The sequence below is a fragment of the Leptodactylus fuscus genome, assembly GCF_031893055.1.
Source record: "Leptodactylus fuscus isolate aLepFus1 chromosome 7 unlocalized genomic scaffold, aLepFus1.hap2 SUPER_7_unloc_1, whole genome shotgun sequence".
NCBI lineage: Eukaryota > Metazoa > Chordata > Amphibia > Anura > Leptodactylidae > Leptodactylus > Leptodactylus fuscus.
The window spans coordinates 141,255-165,346 of NW_027439807.1; the positions used below are offsets into that span (position 1 = coordinate 141,255).

Below are 24,092 nucleotides of genomic sequence, written 5' to 3' on the forward strand. Positions count from 1 at the left end.
AGCCGCCGATGGGATGGGAGGGGGAGCGAAACCACAGCGCAAGGCACGCCGGGAAGTGTAGTCCTGCTCCGCCCTAACTCCATAATACAGGTGGCGGAGGAGCCGGAAAAGGACTACAAATCCAGCCCACCCCTGCGAGGCGCGGGCGCAAAGGGACGCAATGTCTGCCGGGAAATGAGGTTTCTAGCACTAGCACAGCAGTACACGGGGCACGGCCTACAACTACATCTCCCGGCGTGCACTGCGCGGCCGGCACCAAGTAACTCCTTACTGCCCGGCCACACCAAGCCATAGACTGACGTCACAAAACTCAGACATTTTCTGAGAGAAGTCTTCAGTAGCTGATAACTTTATTAATGGCTAAATGATGACACATTACAGAAGCTTCATCAGGCTGGTCACAAAACCGGAAATAGTAGTTCGGCCATAGGACTGTGGTGCACCATCCTAATACTTCCCCAGGTATATAACTCACCTCACATAAGATATGGTGCACCCGCCTAATACTTCCCCAGGTATATAACACCTCACATAAGATATGGTGCACCCGCCTAATGCTTCCCCAGGTATATAACACCTCACATAAGATATGGTGCACCCTCCTAATACTTCCCTGGGTATAACTCACCTCACACAGACTGTGGTGCACCCGCCTAATGCTTCCCCAGGTATAACTCACCTCACATAAGATATGGTGCACCCGCCTAATACTTCCCTGGGTCTAACTCACCTCACATAAGATATGGTGCACCCTCCTAATACTTCCCTGGGTATAACTCACCTCACATAAGATATGGTGCACCCTCCTAATGCTTCCCCAGGTATAACTCACCTCACATAAGATATGGTGCACCCTCCTAATACTTCCCCAGGAATAACTCACGGGCCGCTCATGGAGTTGTGTAAATGATAGATCTTTATTAGCAGGCGCGGCCGAGTACAAAACATGGCGTCAGATACAAAACCCACAGTGACAAAACCACTAGAAAATATCAAGTCTAGCAAAGCGTGAGGAGAAGGGGTTAACGGGGCCCCAGACATGTGGTAACAGTCCCATCTGTGGGGCCCCATCGCCCATGTGATCGGGGCCCCCAATAAAACCTCTTGTACAAAAATACTACAATCTGTAAGATGGCACCAGGACCCGAGGGGTTAATATTGTGGCGAAAAGAATCGGTGTCACACAGGACACAAGGCAGTAACGAGGGGGAGGCGGGGCTAATGTCATTAAGGCGGAGCTTATCAGACAAAAGATCAAAACCTTAAAAATATAACCCCCCCCCCCCGGGGATCACCATAGTAACCACAGGCTCCGCCCCGCTCTTATCCCCATTGTTTTTTCTCACTATTTTTTGTGCAAAACTTTTCACTAGTAAATCTTCAGGTGCTGGTAAGAAATGAAACTGACCACTGGGGGGCGACAGTGTGCAAAGTGACATGGAGCCCCCCTGACCCCTGTGCTTATCATACTTAGGGGGGCATTTTCTGTAACATAGAGGGGCAGAAACTGCAGAGAAACCCCAGCCAGGTGAGAACAGTTACTGCTGGTGTACTACTCCTCCTGACCATAGGGGGCAGTATTATATCAGTTACTGCTGGTGTACTACTCCTCCTGGCCATAGGGGGCAGTACTATATCAGTTACTGCTGGTGTAGTACTCCTCCTGACCATATGGGGCAGTACTATATCAGTTACTGCTGGTGTACTACTCCTCCTGACCATGTGGGGCAGTACTATATCAGAAACTGCTGGTGTACTACTCCTCCTGACCATAAGAGGCAGTACTATATCAGTAACTGCTGGTGTACTACTCCTCCTGACCATAGGGGACGGTACTATATCAGTTACTGCTGGTGTAGTACTCCTTCTGACCATAGGGGACGGTACTATATCAGTTACTGCTGGTGTAGTACTCCTCCTGACCATAGGGGGTGGTATTATATCAGTTACTGCTGGTGTAGTACTCCTCCTGACCATAGGGGGCGGTATTATATCAGTTACTGCTGGTGTAGTACTCCTCCTGACCATAGGGGGCGGTACTATATCAGTTACTGCTGGTGTAGTACTCCTCCTGACCATAGGGGGCAGTCCTATATCAGTTACTGCTGGTGTAGTACTCCTCCTGACCATAAGAGGCAGTACTATATCAGTTACTGCTGGTGTAGTACTCCTCCTGACCATCGGACACAGTATTATATCAGTTACTGCTGGTGTAGTACTCCTCCTGACCATAGGGGGCGGTATTATATCAGTTACTGCTGGTGTAGTACTCCTCCTGACCATAGGGGGCAGTCCTATATCAGTTACTGCTCGTGTAGTACTCCTCCTGACCATCGGGGACGGTACTATATCAGTTACTGCTGGTGTACTACTCCTCCTGACCATGTGGGGCAGTACTATATCAGTAACTGCTGGTGTACTACTCCTCCTGACCATAAGAGGCAGTACTATATCAGTTACTGCTGGTGTAGTACTCCTCCTGACCATCGGACACAGTATTATATCAGTTACTGCTGGTGTAGTACTCCTCCTGACCATAGGGGGCAGTATTATATCAGTTACTGCTGGTGTAGTACTCCTCCTGACCATAGGGGGCGGTACTATATCAGTTACTGCTGGTGTAGTACTCCTCCTGACCATAGGGGGCAGTCGTATATCAGTTACTGCTGGTGTACTACTCCTCCTGACCATATGGGGCAGTACTATATCAGTAACTGCTGGTGTACTACTCCTCCTGACCATAAGAGGCAGTACTATATCAGTTACTGCTGGTGTAGTACTCCTCCTGACCATCGGGGACGGTACTATATCAGTTACTGCTGGTGTAGTACTCCTCCTGACCATAGGGGGCGGTACTATATCAGTTACTGCTGGTGTACTACTCCTCCTGACCATAAGAGGCAGTACTATATCAGTTACTGCTGGTGTAGTACTCCTCCTGACCATATGGGGCGGTACTATATCAGTTACTGCTGGTGTAGTACTCCTCCTGACCATAGGGGGCGGTACTATATCAGTTACTGCTGGTGTAGTACTCCTCCTGACCATCGGACACAGTATTATATCAGTTACTGCTGGTGTAGTACTCCTCCTGACCATCGGGGGCGGTACTATATCAGTTACTGCTGGTGTAGTACTCCTCCTGACCATAGGGGGCGGTACTATACCAGTTACTGCTGGTGTAGTACTCCTCCTGACCATATGGGGCAGTACTATATCAGTAACTGCTGGTGTACTACTCCTCCTGACCATAAGAGGCAGTACTATATCAGTTACTACTGGTGTAGTGCTCCTCCTGACCATCGGACACAGTATTATATCAGTTACTGCTGGTGTAGTACTCCTCCTGACCATCGGGGACGGTACTATATCAGTTACTGCTGGTGTAGTACTCCTCCTGACCATAGGGGGCGGTACTATATCAGTTACTGCTGGTGTAGTACTCCTCCTGACCATAGGGGGCAGTCCTATATCAGTTACTGCTGGTGTACTACTCCTCCTGACCATCGGGGACAGTATTATACTGATGAGCACTGGCTGGAGTCCCTCTGTACAGGTAGTATGGGGTCAGGTACCTCAGGGGCGGGGCTTTCCTTTGACCCATCAGATCTTGATGAATAAGATGGCGGTGATGACGGAGAAGCCGCACAGGATGACGATGACCTTGACGATGCGTTGGTCGCCGGCGCTCAGTTCATGGGGCAGGATCTCCAGGAAGGTGATGTAGAGGAAGGTCCCAGTGGCGATGCCCTCCAGGACGCTGCGGGCCAGCTGGTGCATGGGGTTGACGTTCTCCGTTAATACGATGCCCAGCCCGATGCCCAGAGGAGTCATGAAAGCGAAGAGCAGCAGGCAGGAGAGGATGGCGCGGGGGCGGAGGCGGCCTTGCGCCAGCTTCAGGGTCAGGCTGAAGGAGATGATGCACTTGTGGATGAGCAGTGCCAGGCACGTCTCCAGGACCTTCCCGCTCTCCTGCAGGAGCCCCACAGCCAGACCCTCCAGGACCGAGTGTAGGGAGAGCGACAGCACCAGGACCACCGCCCGCACCGCTGAGTGGGCGTTCACGTCTACATGGACATGCGGCTGCTCTATGTGCGCGATCCTGGAGTCAGCGACCAGCAAGGAGTGAGTCTCCTCCGACCACCCCGGGGGCTCCTTGTAATTCAGCACAATCTGCTCCAAGACCAGGACCAGGAAGAAGCCCATGGCCAGGACGAACTCCTGTAGTGGGAACTGGAGCTGGGGACACAGACAGCAAGGAGTTAAGTCAGGCACAGCCGTTGCGGCCCGTCATGTGACCTGGCACGGTGGTCGCCATACTCACGGTTATGTTTAGCCTGATGAGGGCGTCATTGATCCCGGACAGGTAGTCAGGCAGCAGATCCAGAAGGCAGGTGGCCAAGAAAACGCCACCGGAGAAACAGCTGATCAGACTCAGCACTCTGCGCCGACCGCCTGCAATCAAAAAAATTAAGGTGGTCAGAGCTCTGCCCCTTCTCCTGAATAAGTGGCGACTATCCGGACTTACCAAAGATGTCAGAGGCAGCCTGACGTCTGAAGAGGAAGAGCGGGGTCAGACCGCTGATGAGGGTCAGAAGAAGCAAAGTCACGAGAGATCCAAGCTTCACCTCTAAGCCGGCCACCGAGAGTGAGGACTCATCCAGGCCCGGGCTCCAAACCGCACTGGCAGGGTTCACCTCCATGGCAGAACACCAGGGGCCACTACAGGACAGGAGACATGTTATACCGAGGGTACCAGATACAGGCGAGGACACATGTTATACTGAGGGTACCAGATACAGGCAAGGACACTACAGGACAGGAGACATGTTATACCGAGGGTACCAGATACAGGCGAGGACACTACAGGAGACATGTTATACTGAGGGTACCAGATACAGGCGAGGACACTACAGGACAGGAGACATGTTATACCGAGGGTACCAGATACAGGCGAGGACACTACAGGAGACATGTTATACCGAGGGTACCAGATACAGGCGAGGACACTACAGGACAGGAGACATGTTATACCGAGGGTACCAGATACAGGCGAGGACACTACAGGAGACATGTTATACTGAGGGTACCAGATACAGGCGAGGACACTACAGGACAGGAGACATGTTATACCGAGGGTACCAGATACAGGCGAGGACACTACAGGAGACATGTTATACTGAGGGTACCAGATACAGGCAAGGACACTACAGGACAGGAGACATGTTATACCGAGGGTACCAGATACAGGCGAGGACACTACAGGAGACATGTTATACCGAGGGTATCAGATAAAGGCGAGGACACTACAGGAGACATGTTATACCGAGGGTACCAGATACAGGCGAGGACACTACAGGAGACATGTTATACCGAGGGTATCAGATACAGGCGAGGACACTACAGGAGACATGTTATACTGAGGGTACCAGATACAGGCGAGGACACTACAGGACAGGAGACATGTTATACCGAGGGTACCAGATACAGGCGAGGACACTACAGGAGACATGTTATACCGAGGGTACCAGATACAGGCAAGGACACTACAGGAGACATGTTTTACTGAGGGTACCAGATACAGGCGAGGACACTACAGGCCCGAGACATGTTATGCCGAGGGTACCAGATACAGGTGAGGACACTACAGGGCAGGAGACATGTTATACTGAGGGTACCAGATACAGGCGAGGACACTACAGGAGACATGTTATACCGAGGGTACCAGATACAGGCGAGGACACTACAGGAGACATGTTATACTGAGGGTACCAGATACAGGCGAGGACACTACAGGACAGGAGACATGTTATACCGAGGGTACCAGATACAGGCGAGGACACTACAGGAGACATGTTATACTGAGGGTACCAGATACAGGCGAGGACACTACAGGACAGGAGACATGTTATACCGAGGGTACCAGATACAGGCGAGGACACTACAGGAGACATGTTATACTGAGGGTACCAGATACAGGCGAGGACACTACAGGAGACATGTTATACCGAGGGTATCAGATACAGGCGAGGACACTACAGGAGACATGTTATACTGAGGGTACCAGATACAGGCGAGGACACTACAGGACAGGAGACATGTTATACCGAGGGTACCAGATACAGGCGAGGACACTACAGGAGACATGTTATACTGAGGGTACCAGATACAGGCGAGGACACTACAGGACAGGAGACATGTTATACCGAGGGTACCAGATACAGGCGAGGACACTACAGGAGACATGTTATACCGATGGTACCAGATACAGGCGAGGATACTACAGGAGACATGTTATACTGAGGGTACCAGATACAGGCGAGGACACTACAGGACAGGAGACATGTTATACCGAGGGTACCAGATACAGGCGAGGACACTACAGGAGACATGTTATACTGAGGGTACCAGATACAGGCAAGGACACTACAGGACAGGAGACATGTTATACCGAGGGTACCAGATACAGGCGAGGACACTACAGGAGACATGTTATACCGAGGGTATCAGATAAAGGCGAGGACACTACAGGAGACATGTTATACCGAGGGTACCAGATACAGGCGAGGACACTACAGGAGACATGTTATACCGAGGGTATCAGATACAGGCGAGGACACTACAGGAGACATGTTATACTGAGGGTACCAGATACAGGCGAGGACACTACAGGACAGGAGACATGTTATACCGAGGGTACCAGATACAGGCGAGGACACTACAGGAGACATGTTATACCGAGGGTACCAGATACAGGCAAGGACACTACAGGAGACATGTTTTACTGAGGGTACCAGATACAGGCGAGGACACTACAGGCCCGAGACATGTTATGCCGAGGGTACCAGATACAGGTGAGGACACTACAGGGCAGGAGACATGTTATACTGAGGGTACCAGATACAGGCTAGGACACTACAGGAGACATGTTATACCGAGGGTATCAGATACAGGCGAGGACACTACAGGAGACATGTTATACTGAGGGTACCAGATACAGGCGAGGACACTACAGGACAGGAGACATGTTATACCGAGGGTACCAGATACAGGCGAGGACACTACAGGAGACATGTTATACCGAGGGTACCAGATACAGGCGAGGACACTACAGGAGACATGTTTTACTGAGGGTACCAGATACAGGCGAGGACACTACAGGCCCGAGACATGTTATGCCGAGGGTACCAGATACAGGTGAGGACACTACAGGGCAGGAGACATGTTATACTGAGGGTACCAGATACAGGCGAGGATACTACAGGAGACATGTTATACTGAGCGTACCAGATACAGGGGAGGACACTACAGGATAGGAGACATGTTATACTGAGGGTATCAGATACAGGCGAGGACACTACAGGCCCGAGACATGTTATACCGAGGGTACCAGATACAGGCGAGGACACTACAGGAGACATGTTATACCGAGGGTACCAGATACAGGCGAGGACACTACAGGAGACATGATATACCGAGGGTATCAGATACAGGCGAGGACACATGTTATACTGAGGGTACCAGATACAGGCAAGGACACTACAGGACAGGAGACATGTTATACCGAGGGTACCAGATACAGGCGAGGACACTACAGGAGACATGTTATACCGAGGGTACCAGATACAGGCGAGGACACTACAGGAGACATGTTATACTGAGGGTACCAGATACAGGCGAGGACACTACAGGACAGGAGACATGTTATACCGAGGGTACCAGATACAGGCGAGGACACTACAGGAGACATGTTATACTGAGGGTACCAGATACAGGCGAGGACACTACAGGACAGGAGACATGTTATACCGAGGGTACCAGATACAGGCGAGGACACTACAGGAGACATGTTATACCGAGGGTACCAGATACAGGCGAGGATACTACAGGAGACATGTTATACTGAGGGTACCAGATACAGGCGAGGACACTACAGGACAGGAGACATGTTATACCGAGGGTACCAGATACAGGCGAGGACACTACAGGAGACATGTTATACTGAGGGTACCAGATACAGGCAAGGACACTACAGGACAGGAGACATGTTATACCGAGGGTACCAGATACAGGCGAGGACACTACAGGAGACATGTTATACCGAGGGTATCAGATAAAGGCGAGGACACTACAGGAGACATGTTATACCGAGGGTACCAGATACAGGCGAGGACACTACAGGAGACATGTTATACCGAGGGTATCAGATACAGGCGAGGACACTACAGGAGACATGTTATACTGAGGGTACCAGATACAGGCGAGGACACTACAGGACAGGAGACATGTTATACCGAGGGTACCAGATACAGGCGAGGACACTACAGGAGACATGTTATACCGAGGGTACCAGATACAGGCAAGGACACTACAGGAGACATGTTTTACTGAGGGTACCAGATACAGGCGAGGACACTACAGGCCCGAGACATGTTATGCCGAGGGTACCAGATACAGGTGAGGACACTACAGGGCAGGAGACATAATATACTGAGGGTACCAGATACAGGCGAGGACACTACAGGAGACATGTTATACCGAGGGTATCAGATACAGGCGAGGACACTACAGGAGACATGTTATACTGAGGGTACCAGATACAGGCGAGGACACTACAGGACAGGAGACATGTTATACCGAGGGTACCAGATACAGGCGAGGACACTACAGGAGACATGTTATACTGAGGGTACCAGATACAGGCGAGGACACTACAGGACAGGAGACATGTTATACCGAGGGTACCAGATACAGGCGAGGACACTACAGGAGACATGTTATACCGAGGGTACCAGATACAGTCGAGGATACTACAGGAGACATGTTATACTGAGGGTACCAGATACAGGCGAGGACACTACAGGACAGGAGACATGTTATACCGAGGGTACCAGATACAGGCGAGGACACTACAGGAGACATGTTATACTGAGGGTACCAGATACAGGCAAGGACACTACAGGACAGGAGACATGTTATACCGAGGGTACCAGATACAGGCGAGGACACTACAGGAGACATGTTATACCGAGGGTATCAGATAAAGGCGAGGACACTACAGGAGACATGTTATACCGAGGGTATCAGATAAAGGCGAGGACACTACAGGAGACATGTTATACCGAGGGTACCAGATACAGGCGAGGACACTACAGGAGACATGTTATACTGAGGGTACCAGATACAGGCGAGGACACTACAGGACAGGAGACATGTTATACTGAGGGTACCAGATACAGGCGAGGACACTACAGGACAGGAGACATGTTATACCGAGGGTACCAGATACAGGCGAGGACACTACAGGAGACATGTTATACCGAGGGTACCAGATACAGGCAAGGACACTACAGGAGACATGTTTTACTGAGGGTACCAGATACAGGCGAGGACACTACAGGCCCGAGACATGTTATGCCGAGGGTACCAGATACAGGTGAGGACACTACAGGGCAGGAGACATGTTATACTGAGGGTACCAGATACAGGCTAGGACACTACAGGAGACATGTTATACCGAGGGTATCAGATACAGGCGAGGACACTACAGGAGACATGTTATACTGAGGGTACCAGATAAAGGCGAGGACACTACAGGACAGGAGACATGTTATACCGAGGGTACCAGATACAGGCGAGGACACTACAGGAGACATGTTATACCGAGGGTACCAGATACAGGCGAGGACACTACAGGAGACATGTTTTACTGAGGGTACCAGATACAGGCGAGGACACTACAGGCCCGAGACATGTTATGCCGAGGGTACCAGATACAGGTGAGGACACTACAGGGCAGGAGACATGTTATACTGAGGGTACCAGATACAGGCGAGGATACTACAGGAGACATGTTATACTGAGCGTACCAGATACAGGGGAGGACACTACAGGATAGGAGACATGTTATACTGAGGGTATCAGATACAGGCGAGGACACTACAGGCCCGAGACATGTTATACCGAGGGTACCAGATACAGGCGAGGACACTACAGGAGACATGTTATACCGAGGGTACCAGATACAGGCGAGGACACTACAGGAGACATGATATACCGAGGGTATCAGATACAGGCGAGGACACATGTTATACTGAGGGTACCAGATACAGGCAAGGACACTACAGGACAGGAGACATGTTATACCGAGGGTACCAGATACAGGCGAGGACACTACAGGAGACATGTTATACTGAGGGTACCAGATACAGGCGAGGACACTACAGGACAGGAGACATGTTATACCGAGGGTACCAGATACAGGCGAGGACACTACAGGAGACATGTTATACTGAGGGTACCAGATACAGGCGAGGACACTACAGGACAGGAGACATGTTATACCGAGGGTACCAGATACAGGCGAGGACACTACAGGAGACATGTTATACCGAGGGTACCAGATACAGGCGAGGATACTACAGGAGACATGTTATACTGAGGGTACCAGATACAGGCGAGGACACTACAGGACAGGAGACATGTTATACCGAGGGTACCAGATACAGGCGAGGACACTACAGGAGACATGTTATACTGAGGGTACCAGATACAGGCAAGGACACTACAGGACAGGAGACATGTTATACCGAGGGTACCAGATACAGGCGAGGACACTACAGGAGACATGTTATACCGAGGGTATCAGATAAAGGCGAGGACACTACAGGAGACATGTTATACCGAGGGTACCAGATACAGGCGAGGACACTACAGGAGACATGTTATACCGAGGGTATCAGATACAGGCGAGGACACTACAGGAGACATGTTATACTGAGGGTACCAGATACAGGCGAGGACACTACAGGACAGGAGACATGTTATACCGAGGGTACCAGATACAGGCGAGGACACTACAGGAGACATGTTATACCGAGGGTACCAGATACAGGCAAGGACACTACAGGAGACATGTTTTACTGAGGGTACCAGATACAGGCGAGGACACTACAGGCCCGAGACATGTTATGCCGAGGGTACCAGATACAGGTGAGGACACTACAGGGCAGGAGACATGTTATACTGAGGGTACCAGATACAGGCGAGGACACTACAGGAGACATGTTATACCGAGGGTATCAGATACAGGCGAGGACACTACAGGAGACATGTTATACTGAGGGTACCAGATACAGGCGAGGACACTACAGGACAGGAGACATGTTATACCGAGGGTACCAGATACAGGCGAGGACACTACAGGAGACATGTTATACCGAGGGTACCAGATACAGGCGAGGACACTACAGGAGACATGTTATACTGAGGGTACCAGATACAGGCGAGGACACTACAGGACAGGAGACATGTTATACCGAGGGTACCAGATACAGGCGAGGACACTACAGGAGACATGTTATACTGAGGGTACCAGATACAGGCGAAGACACTACAGGACAGGAGACATGTTATACCGAGGGTACCAGATACAGGCGAGGACACTACAGGAGACATGTTATACTGAGGGTACCAGATACAGGCGAGGACACTACAGGAGACATGTTATACCGAGGGTATCAGATACAGGCGAGGACACTACAGGAGACATGTTATACTGAGGGTACCAGATACAGGCGAGGACACTACAGGACAGGAGACATGTTATACCGAGGGTACCAGATACAGGCGAGGACACTACAGGAGACATGTTATACCGAGGGTACCAGATACAGGCGAGGACACTACAGGAGACATGTTATACTGAGGGTACCAGATACAGGCGAGGACACTACAGGACAGGAGACATGTTATACCGAGGGTACCAGATACAGGCGAGGACACTACAGGAGACATGTTATACTGAGGGTACCAGATACAGGCGAGGACACTACAGGACAGGAGACATGTTATACCGAGGGTACCAGATACAGGCGAGGACACTACAGGAGACATGTTATACTGAGGGTACCAGATACAGGCAAGGACACTACAGGACAGGAGACATGTTATACCGAGGGTACCAGATACAGGCGAGGACACTACAGGAGACATGTTATACCGAGGGTACCAGATACAGGCAAGGACACTACAGGAGACATGTTTTACTGAGGGTACCAGATACAGGCGAGGACACTACAGGCCCGAGACATGTTATGCCGAGGGTACCAGATACAGGTGAGGACACTACAGGGCAGGAGACATGTTATACTGAGGGTACCAGATACAGGCGAGGACACTACAGGAGACATGTTATACCGAGGGTATCAGATACAGGCGAGGACACTACAGGAGACATGTTATACTGAGGGTACCAGATACAGGCGAGGACACTACAGGACAGGAGACATGTTATACCGAGGGTACCAGATACAGGCGAGGACACTACAGGAGACATGTTATACCGAGGGTACCAGATACAGGCGAGGACACTACAGGAGACATGTTTTACTGAGGGTACCAGATACAGGCGAGGACACTACAGGCCCGAGACATGTTATGCCGAGGGTACCAGATACAGGTGAGGACACTACAGGGCAGGAGACATGTTATACTGAGGGTACCAGATACAGGCGAGGATACTACAGGAGACATGTTATACTGAGCGTACCAGATACAGGGGAGGACACTACAGGATAGGAGACATGTTATACTGAGGGTATCAGATACAGGCGAGGACACTACAGGCCCGAGACATGTTATACCGAGGGTACCAGATACAGGCGAGGACACTACAGGAGACATGTTATACCGAGGGTACCAGATACAGGCGAGGACACTACAGGAGACATGATATACCGAGGGTATCAGATACAGGCGAGGACACTACAGGAGACATGTTATACCGAGGGTACCAGATACAGGCGAGGACACTACAGGAGACATGTTATACTGAGGGTACCAGATACAGGCGAGGACACTACAGGACAGGAGACATGTTATACCGAGGGTACCAGATACAGGCGAGGACACTACAGGAGACATGTTATACCGAGGGTACCAGATACAGGCGAGGACACTACAGGAGACATGTTATACCGAGGGTACCAGATACAGGCGAGGACACTACAGGATAGGAGACATGTTATAATGAGGGTACCAGATACAGGCGAGGACACTACAGGATAGGAGACATGTTATACCGAGGGTACCAGATACAGGCGAGGACACTACAGGAGACATGTTATACCGAGGGTACCAGATACAGGCGAGGACACTACAGGAGACATGTTATACCGAGGGTACCAGATACAGGCGAGGACACTACAGGAGACATGTTATACTGAGGGTACCAGATACAGGCGAGGACACTACAGGACAGGAGACATGTTATACCGAGGGTACCAGATACAGGCGAGGACACTACAGGAGACATGTTATACTGAGGGTACCAGATACAGGCGAGGACACTACAGGAGACATGTTATACTGAGGGTACCAGATACAGGCGAGGACACTACAGGATAGGAGACATGTTATACCGAGGGTACCAGATACAGGCGAGGACACTACAGGAGACATGTTATACTGAGGGTACCAGATACAGGCGAGGACACTACAGGATAGGAGACATGTTATACCGAGGGTACCAGATACAGGCGAGGACACTACAGGAGACATGTTATACTGAGGGTACCAGATACAGGCGAGGACACTACAGGAGACATGTTATGCTGAGGGTACCAGATACAGGCGAGGACACTACAGGAGACATGTTATACTGAGGGTACCAGATACAGGCGAGGACACTACAGGGCAGGAGACATGTTATACCGAGGGTATCAGATACAGGCGAGGACACTACAGGAGACATATTATACTGAGGGTACCAGATACAGGCGAGGACACTACAGGAGACATGTTATACTGAAGGTACCAGATACAGGCGAGGACACTACAGGAGACATGTTATACCGAGGGTATCAGATACAGGCGAGGACACTACAGGACAGGAGACATGTTATACTAAGGGTACCAGATACAGGCGAGGACACTACAGGACAGGAGACATGTTATACCGAGGGTATCAGATACAGGCGAGGACACTACAGGACAGGAGACATGTTATACCGAGGGTATCAGATACAGGCGAAGACACTACAGGACATGAGACATGTTATACCGAGGGTATCAGATACAGGCGAGGACACTACAGGACAGGAGACATGATATACTGAGGGTACCAGATACAGGCGAGGAAACTACAGGACAGGAGACATGTTATACCGAGGGTACCAGATACAGGCGAGGACACTACAGGAGACATATTATACTGAGGGTACCAGATACAGGCGAGGACACTACAGGAGACATGTTATACTGAAGGTACCAGATACAGGCGAGGACACTACAGGAGACATGTTATACCGAGGGTATCAGATACAGGCGAGGACACTACAGGACAGGAGATATGTTATACTAAGGGTACCAGATACAGGCGAGGACACTATAGGACAGGAGACATGTTACACTGAGGGTACCAGATACAGGCGAGGACACTACAGGACAGGAGACGTGTTATACTGAGGGTACCAGATACAGGCGAGGACACTACAGGAGACATGTTATACCGAGGGTACCAGATACAGGCGAGGACACTACAGGAGACATGTTATACCGAGGGTACCAGATACAGGCGAGGACACTACAGGAGACATGTTATACCGAGGGTACCAGATACAGGCGAGGACACTACAGGAGACATGTTATACCGAGGGTACCAGATACAGGCGAGGACACTACAGGAGACATGTTATACCGAGGGTACCAGATACAGGCGAGGACACTACAGGAGACATGTTATACCGAGGGTATCAGATACAGGCGAGGACACTACAGGACAGGAGACGTGTTATACTGAGGGTACCAGATACAGGCGAGGACACTACAGGAGACATGTTATACTGAGGGTACCAGATACAGGCGAGGAAACTACAGGACAGGAGACATGTTATACCGAGGGTACCAGATACAGGCGAGGACACTACAGGAGACATGTTATACTGAGGGTACCAGATACAGGCGAGGACACTACAGGACAGGAGACGTGTTATACTGAGGGTACCAGATACAGGCGAGGACACTACAGGAGACATGTTATACTGAGGGTACCAGATACAGGCGAGGACACTACAGGAGACATGTTATACTGAGGGTACCAGATACAGGCGAGGACACTACAGGACAGGAGACATGTTATACCAAGGGTACCAGATACAGGCGAGGACACTACAGGAGACGTGTTATACTGAGGGTACCAGATACAGGCGAGGACACTACAGGACAGGAGACATGTTATACCAAGGGTACCAGATACAGGCGAGGACACTACAGGAGACATGTTATACTGAAGGTACCAGATACAGGCGAGGACACTACAGGAGACATGTTATACTGAGGGTACCAGATACAGGCGAGGACACTACAGGATAGGAGACATGTTATACCGAGGGTACCAGATACAGGCGAGGACACTACAGGAGACATGTTATACTGAGGGTACCAGATACAGGCGAGGACACTACAGGAGACATGTTATACCGAGGGTACCAGATACAGGCGAGGACACTACAGGATAGGAGACATGTTATAATGAGGGTACCAGATACAGGCGAGGACACTACAGGAGACATGTTATACCGAGGGTACCAGATACAGGCGAGGACACTACAGGAGACATGTTATACTGAGGGTACCAGATACAGGCGAGGACACTACAGGACAGGAGACATGTTATACCGAGGGTACCAGATACAGGCGAGGACACTACAGGAGACATGTTATACTGAGGGTACCAGATACAGGCGAGGACACTACAGGAGACATGTTATACTGAGGGTACCAGATACAGGCGAGGACACTACAGGATAGGAGACATGTTATACCGAGGGTACCAGATACAGGCGAGGACACTACAGGAGACATGTTATACTGAGGGTACCAGATACAGGCGAGGACACTACAGGATAGGAGACATGTTATACCGAGGGTACCAGATACAGGCGAGGACACTACAGGAGACATGTTATACTGAGGGTACCAGATACAGGCGAGGACACTACAGGAGACATGTTATGCTGAGGGTACCAGATACAGGCGAGGACACTACAGGAGACATGTTATACTGAGGGTACCAGATACAGGCGAGGACACTACAGGAGACATGTTATACTGAGGGTACCAGATACAGGCGAGGACACTACAGGAGACATGTTATACTGAGGGTACCAGATACAGGCGAGGACACTACAGGATAGGAGACATGTTATACCGAGGGTACCAGATACAGGCGAGGACACTACAGGAGACATGTTATACTGAGGGTACCAGATACAGGCGAGGACACTACAGGATAGGAGACATATTATACTGAGGGTACCAGATACAGGCGAGGACACTACAGGAGACATGTTATACTGAAGGTACCAGATACAGGCGAGGACACTACAGGAGACATGTTATACCGAGGGTATCAGATACAGGCGAGGACACTACAGGACAGGAGACATGTTATACTAAGGGTACCAGATACAGGCGAGGACACTACAGGACAGGAGACATGTTATACCGAGGGTATCAGATACAGGCGAGGACACTACAGGACAGGAGACATGTTATACCGAGGGTATCAGATACAGGCGAAGACACTACAGGACATGAGACATGTTATACTGAGGGTACCAGATACAGGCGAGGACACTACAGGATAGGAGACATGTTATACCGAGGGTACCAGATACAGGCGAGGACACTACAGGAGACATGTTATACTGAGGGTACCAGATACAGGCGAGGACACTACAGGAGACATGTTATGCTGAGGGTACCAGATACAGGCGAGGACACTACAGGAGACATGTTATACTGAGGGTACCAGATACAGGCGAGGACACTACAGGAGACATGTTATACTGAGGGTACCAGATACAGGCGAGGACACTACAGGAGACATGTTATACTGAGGGTACCAGATACAGGCGAGGACACTACAGGATAGGAGACATGTTATACCGAGGGTACCAGATACAGGCGAGGACACTACAGGAGACATGTTATACTGAGGGTACCAGATACAGGCGAGGACACTACAGGAGACATGTTATGCTGAGGGTACCAGATACAGGCGAGGACACTACAGGAGACATGTTATACTGAGGGTACCAGATACAGGCGAGGACACTACAGGAGACATGTTATACTGAGGGTACCAGATACAGGCGAGGACACTACAGGAGACATGTTATACTGAGGGTACCAGATACAGGCGAGGACACTACAGGATAGGAGACATGTTATACCGAGGGTACCAGATACAGGCGAGGACACTACAGGAGACATGTTATACTGAGGGTACCAGATACAGGCGAGGACACTACAGGATAGGAGACATATTATACTGAGGGTACCAGATACAGGCGAGGACACTACAGGAGACATGTTATACTGAAGGTACCAGATACAGGCGAGGACACTACAGGAGACATGTTATACCGAGGGTATCAGATACAGGCGAGGACACTACAGGACAGGAGACATGTTATACTAAGGGTACCAGATACAGGCGAGGACACTACAGGACAGGAGACATGTTATACCGAGGGTATCAGATACAGGCGAGGACACTACAGGACAGGAGACATGTTATACCGAGGGTATCAGATACAGGCGAAGACACTACAGGACATGAGACATGTTATACCGAGGGTATCAGATACAGGCGAGGACACTACAGGACAGGAGACATGATATACTGAGGGTACCAGATACAGGCGAGGAAACTACAGGACAGGAGACATGTTATACCGAGGGTACCAGATACAGGCGAGGACACTACAGGAGACATGTTATACTGAGGGTACCAGATACAGGCGAGGACACTACAGGACAGGAGACGTGTTATACTGAGGGTACCAGATACAGGCGAGGACACTACAGGAGACATGTTATACCGAGGGTACCAGATACAGGCGAGGACACTACAGGAGACATGTTATACCGAGGGTACCAGATACAGGCGAGGACACTACAGGAGACATGTTATACCGAGGGTACCAGATACAGGCGAGGACACTACAGGAGACATGTTATACCGAGGGTACCAGATACAGGCGAGGACACTACAGGAGACATGTTATACCGAGGGTATCAGATACAGGCGAGGACACTACAGGACAGGAGACGTGTTATACTGAGGGTACCAGATACAGGCGAGGACACTACAGGAGACATGTTATACTGAGGGTACCAGATACAGGCGAGGAAACTACAGGACAGGAGACATGTTATACCGAGGGTACCAGATACAGGCGAGGACACTACAGGAGACATGTTATACTGAGGGTACCAGATACAGGCGAGGACACTACAGGACAGGAGACGTGTTATACTGAGGGTACCAGATACAGGCGAGGACACTACAGGAGACATGTTATACTGAGGGTACCAGATACAGGCGAGGACACTACAGGAGACATGTTATACTGAGGGTACCAGATACAGGCGAGGACACTACAGGACAGGAGACATGTTATACCAAGGGTACCAGATACAGGCGAGGACACTACAGGAGACATGTTATACTGAAGGTACCAGATACAGGCGAGGACACTACAGGAGACATGTTATACTGAGGGTACCAGATACAGGCGAGGACACTACAGGATAGGAGACATGTTATACCGAGGGTACCAGATACAGGCGAGGACACTACAGGAGACATGTTATACCGAGGGTACCAGATACAGGCGAGGACACTACAGGATAGGAGACATGTTATAATGAGGGTACCAGATACAGGCGAGGACACTACAGGATAGGAGACATGTTATACCGAGGGTACCAGATACAGGCGAGGACACTACAGGAGACATGTTATACCGAGGGTACCAGATACAGGCGAGGACACTACAGGAGACATGTTATACTGAGGGTACCAGATACAGGCGAGGACACTACAGGACAGGAGACATGTTATACCGAGGGTACCAGATACAGGCGAGGACACTACAGGAGACATGTTATACTGAGGGTACCAGATACAGGCGAGGACACATGTTATACTGAGGGTACCAGATACAGGCGAGGACACTACAGGAGACATGTTATACTGAGGGTACCAGATACAGGCGAGGACACTACAGGATAGGAGACATGTTATACCGAGGGTACCAGATACAGGCGAGGACACTACAGGAGACATGTTATACTGAGGGTACCAGATACAGGCGAGGACACTACAGGAGACATGTTATACTGAGGGTACCAGATACAGGCGAGGACACTACAGGAGACATGTTATGCTGAGGGTACCAGATACAGGCGAGGACACTACAGGAGACATGTTATACTGAGGGTACCAGATACAGGCGAGGACACTACAGGAGACATGTTATACTGAGGGTACCAGATACAGGCGAGGACACTACAGGAGACATGTTATACTGAGGGTACCAGATACAGGCGAGGACACTACAGGATAGGAGACATGTTATACCGAGGGTACCAGATACAGGCGAGGACACTACAGGAGACATGTTATACTGAGGGTACCAGATACAGGCGAGGACACTACAGGGCAGGAGACATGTTATACCGAGGGTATCAGATACAGGCGAGGACACTACAGGAGACATGTTATACTGAAGGTACCAGATACAGGCGAGGACACTACAGGAGACATGTTATACTGAAGGTACCAGATACAGGCGAGGACACTACAGGACAGGAGACATGTTATACTAAGGGTACCAGATACAGGCGAGGACACTACAGGACAGGAGACATGTTATACCGAGGGTATCAGATACAGGCGAGGACACTACAGGACAGGAGACATGTTATACCGAGGGTATCAGATACAGGCGAAGACACTACAGGACATGAGACATGTTATACCGAGGGTATCAGATACAGGCGAGGACACTACAGGACAGGAGACATGATATACCGAGGGTACCAGATACAGGCGAGGACACTACAGGACAGGAGACATGATATACCGAGGGTACCAGATACAGGCGAGGACACTACAGGACAGGAGACATGTTTTACTGAGGGTACCAGATACAGGCGAGGACACTACAGGACAGGAGACATGTTATACCGAGGGTACCAGATACAGGTGAGGACACTACAGGAGACATGTTATACTGAGAGTACCAGATACAGGCGAGGACACGTTATACCGAGGGTACCAGATACAGGCGAGGACACTACAGGACAGGAGACATGTTATACTGAGGGTACCAGATACAGGCGAGTCAGATTACACAGTTTTTTTTCAGGCAGATTTTGATGCGGAATCCACCTCAAGTTCTGCCTGAAAAACGCCTCTAATTTATTTCAATGGGAGTACTAAAAATGCGGCACAGATTAGGTGCACTCATCTGAGCCTAGTCAGGAGCGGAACATCAGAACGGAACGATGATATACAGCATCAGCCCTCTCGTGGATGTAGGAGGGAGTAGAGCGCCATGTGTGGGGGGTAGGGGCAATATAGCAGCTATAGGTGACAATGAGCAATGGGTCTTGGCAAGTGTCCAGCACGGGAAGGGTATAGCGCTCCCTATGAGATATAGTACTGAGGTACAGCAGAGAGGTATAGTCCTACTAATATTCTACATGTGACAGTTTGGATGTTTGTTCCTCGATCACACAGAAACCACTGAGCAGATTTGGATGAGATTTGTCCCATAGATACTCTGTAACCTGGAGTAACACATCGGCTACTTTGTATCCCAGTAAATGACATGGCTTCACTACTGTTCTGGATACTTTGTATCCGGGTAAATGACATGGCTTCACTACTGTTCTGGATTTATGGTCACATACTATATTACACTGCTCCTGCAGCCGCTTATCTCAGGTCCCAGGGCTGTTATCTCTCTATGTGTATCCAACAACATGCTCATTATATGGTGTCCCAGCGAGCTGCTGAGATGCCGGAACAATCACAGGCACAGCGCGAGGAATGAGTTCAGCAGCAGGACAGCTTAAGTGCTGCCGAAACACCGGAACAGGTGAACCATCGGCAGCAGCAATTTGCTGAATATAGGCGGATCATCAACGCCAACAACAAGCAGACGAAGTCACAGGCAGAGGCTAGTAGTGAGATATAGCTATGAAGTGCAGCAGTGAGGTATGAGGCACAGCAGTGAGGTATAGCTATGAGGCACAGCAGTGAGGTATGAGGTACAGCTATGAGGCACAGCAGTGGGGTATGAGATATAGCTATGAGGCACAGCAGTGGGGTATGAGATATAGCTATGAGGCACAGCAGTGAGGTATGAGGTACAGCAGTGGAGTATGAGGCACAGCAGTGAGGTATAGCTATGAGGCACAGCAATGAGGTATGAGGTACAGCAGTGAGGTATGAGGTACAGCTATGAGGCACAGCAGTGAGGTATGAGGCACAGCAGTGAGGTATGAGGTACAGCTATGAGGTACAGCAGTGAGGTATGAGGTACAGCTATGAGGCACAGCAGTGAGGTATGAGGTACAGCTATGAGGCACAGCAGTGAGGTATGAGGTACAGCTATGAGGCACAACAGTGAGGTATGAGGTACAGCTATGAGGCACAGCAGTGAGGTATGAGGTACAGCTATGAGGCACAGCAGTGAGGTATGAGGTACAGCTATGAGGCACAGCAGTGAGGTATGAGGTACAGCTATGAGGTATGAGGTACAGCTATGAGGTACAGCTATGAGGCACAGCAGTGAGGTATGAGGCACAGCAGTGAGGTATGAGGCACAGCAGTGAGGTATGAGGCACAGCAGTGAGGTATGAGGCACAGCAGTGAGGCACAGCAGTGAGGTATGAGGTACAGCAATGAGGCACAGCAGTGAGGTATGAGGTACAGCTATGAGGCACAGCAGTGAGGTATGAGGTACAGCTATGAGGCACAGCAGTGAGGTATGAGGTACAGCTATGAGGCACAGCAGTGAGGTATGAGGTACAGCTATGAGGAACAGCAGTGAGGTATGAGGTACAGCTATGAGGCACAGCAGTGAGGTATGAGGTACAGCTATGAGGTATAGCTATGAGGTATGAGGTACAGCTATGAGGTATGAGGCACAGCAGTGGGGTATGAGGTATAGCTATGAGGCACAGCAGTGAGGTATGAGGTATAGTAATGAGGCACAGCAGTGGGGTATGAGGTATAGTAGTGAGGTATAGCTATGAGGCACAGCAGTGGGGTATGAGGTACAGCTATGAGGCACAGCAGTGAGGTATGAGGTATAGTAATGAGGCACAGCAGTGGGGTATGAGGTATAGTAGTGAGGTATAGCTATGAGGCACAGCAGTGGGGTATGAGGTACAGCTATGAGGCACAGCAGTGAGGTATGAGGTATAGTAATGAGGCACAGCAGTGGGGTATGAGGTATAGTAGTGAGGTATAGCTATGAGGCACAGCAGTGGGGTATGAGGTATAGCTATGAGGCACAGCAATGAGGTATGAGGTACAGCAGTGAGGTATGAGGTACAGCTATGAGGCACAGCAGTGAGGTATGAGGCACAGCAGTGAGGTATGAGGTACAGCTATGAGGTACAGCAGTGAGGTATGAGGTACAGCTATGAGGCACAGCAGTGAGGTATGAGGTACAGCTATGAGGTACAGCTGTGAGGTATGAGGTACAGCTATGAGGTACAGCTATGAGGCACAGCAGTGAGGTATGAGGCACAGCAGTGAGGTATGAGGTACAGCTATGAGGCACAGCAGTGAGGTATGAGGTACAGCAATGAGGCACAGCAGTGAGGTATGAGGTACAGCAATGAGGCACAGCAGTGAGGTATGAGGTACAGCTATGAGGCACAGCAGTGAGGTATGAGGTACAGCTATGAGGCACAGCAGTGAGGTATGAGGTACAGCTATGAGGTATGAGGCACAGCAGTGGGGTATGAGGTACAGCTATGAGGTATGAGGCACAGCAGTGAGGTATGAGGCACAGCTATGAGGCACAGCAGTGAGGTATGAGGTACAGCTATGAGGTATAGTAGTGAGGTATAGCTATGAGGCACAGCAGTGGGGTACAGTAGCCGGGTACAGCAGTGGGGTATGAGGTACAGCTATGAGGTATGAGGTACAGCTATGAGGTATGAGGCACAGCAGTGGGGTATGAGGTACAGCTATGAGGTATGAGGTACAGCTATGAGGTATAGCTATGAGGTATGAGGTACAGCTATGAGGTATGAGGCACAGCAGTGAGGTATGAGGCACAGCAGTGAGGTATGAGGTACAGCTATGAGGTATAGTAGTGAGGTATAGCTATGAGGCACAGCAGTGGGGTACAGTAGCCGGGTACAGCAGTGGGGTATGAGGTACAGCTATGAGGTATGAGGTACAGCTATGAGGTATGAGGCACAGCAGTGGGGTATGAGGTACAGCTATGAGGTATGAGGTACAGCAGTGGGGTATGAGGTACAGCTATGAGGCACAGCAGTGAGGTATGAGGTACAGCTATGAGGTATAGTAGTGAGGTATAGCTATGAGGCACAGCAGTGGGGTACAGTAGCCGGGTACAGCAGTGGGGTATGAGGTACAGCTATGAGGTATGAGGTACAGCTATGAGGTATGAGGCACAGCAGTGGGGTATGAGGTACAGCTATGAGGTATAGCTATGAGGTATGAGGTACAGCTATGAGGTATGAGGCACAGCAGTGGGGTATGAGGTACAGCTATGAGGCACAGCAGTGAGGTATGAGGTACAGCTATGAGGCACAGCAGTGAGGTATGAGGCACAGCTATGAGGCACAGCAGTGAGGTATGAGGTACAGCTATGAGGTACAGCAGTGAGGTATGAGGCACAGCAGTGAGGTATGAGGTACAGCTATGAGGTATGAGGTACAGCTATGAGGTATGAGGCACAGCAGTGGGGTATGAGGCACAGCAGTGGGGTATGAGGTATAGTAGTGAGGTACAGCTATGAGGTATGAGGTATAGGTATGAGGCACAGCAGTGGGGTACAGTAGCCGGGTACAGCAGTGAGGTATGAGGTATAGTAATGAGGCACGCGGCACGGTATTTCGCACTTCTCACCCCTCCGGTGCAGGTTCCTAGTGTTCCGTCCGCCTGCTGTGTTGTGCGCACTGCGCATACTCCGCGGCCATCTTGCTGCACCCGGAAGTGCCTCCTCCTCCTCCTCCTCCTCTTCCTC

The 24,092-nt window shown here is 50.3% G+C and overlaps 1 protein-coding gene across 1 annotated transcript; it reads right to left on the reverse strand.

Moving 5' to 3' along the window:
• Window positions 1–2,429: 2,429 nt before the first annotated feature.
• SLC39A1 (solute carrier family 39 member 1) lies at window positions 2,430–24,021 on the reverse strand. The gene is made up of 4 exons (XM_075261220.1): window positions 23,975–24,021; window positions 4,529–4,722; window positions 4,325–4,455; window positions 2,430–4,239 (listed from the first exon to the last, which is right to left on the reverse strand). The coding sequence occupies exons 2-4, from the start codon at window positions 4,701–4,703 to the stop codon at window positions 3,604–3,606; spliced, it is 942 nt and encodes a 313-aa protein (XP_075117321.1). The 5' UTR covers window positions 4,704–4,722; window positions 23,975–24,021; the 3' UTR covers window positions 2,430–3,603.
• Between the last annotated feature and the right edge of the window lie 71 nt (window positions 24,022–24,092).

What these genes read in the sequence shown, in the direction of transcription:
- SLC39A1 (XM_075261220.1), bottom strand. Translation starts at nt 4,703, where the DNA reads ATGGAGGTGAACCCTGCCAGTGCGGTTTGGAGCCCGGGCCTGGATGAG. An exon ending in GGCTGCCTCTGACATCTTTG is followed by an intron (nt 4,456 to 4,528) that starts GTAAGTCCGGAT and finishes TTTTGATTGCAG; the next exon opens with GCGGTCGGCGCAGAGTGCTG. An exon ending in TCATCAGGCTAAACATAACC is followed by an intron (nt 4,240 to 4,324) that starts GTGAGTATGGCG and finishes CTGTGTCCCCAG; the next exon opens with CTCCAGTTCCCACTACAGGA.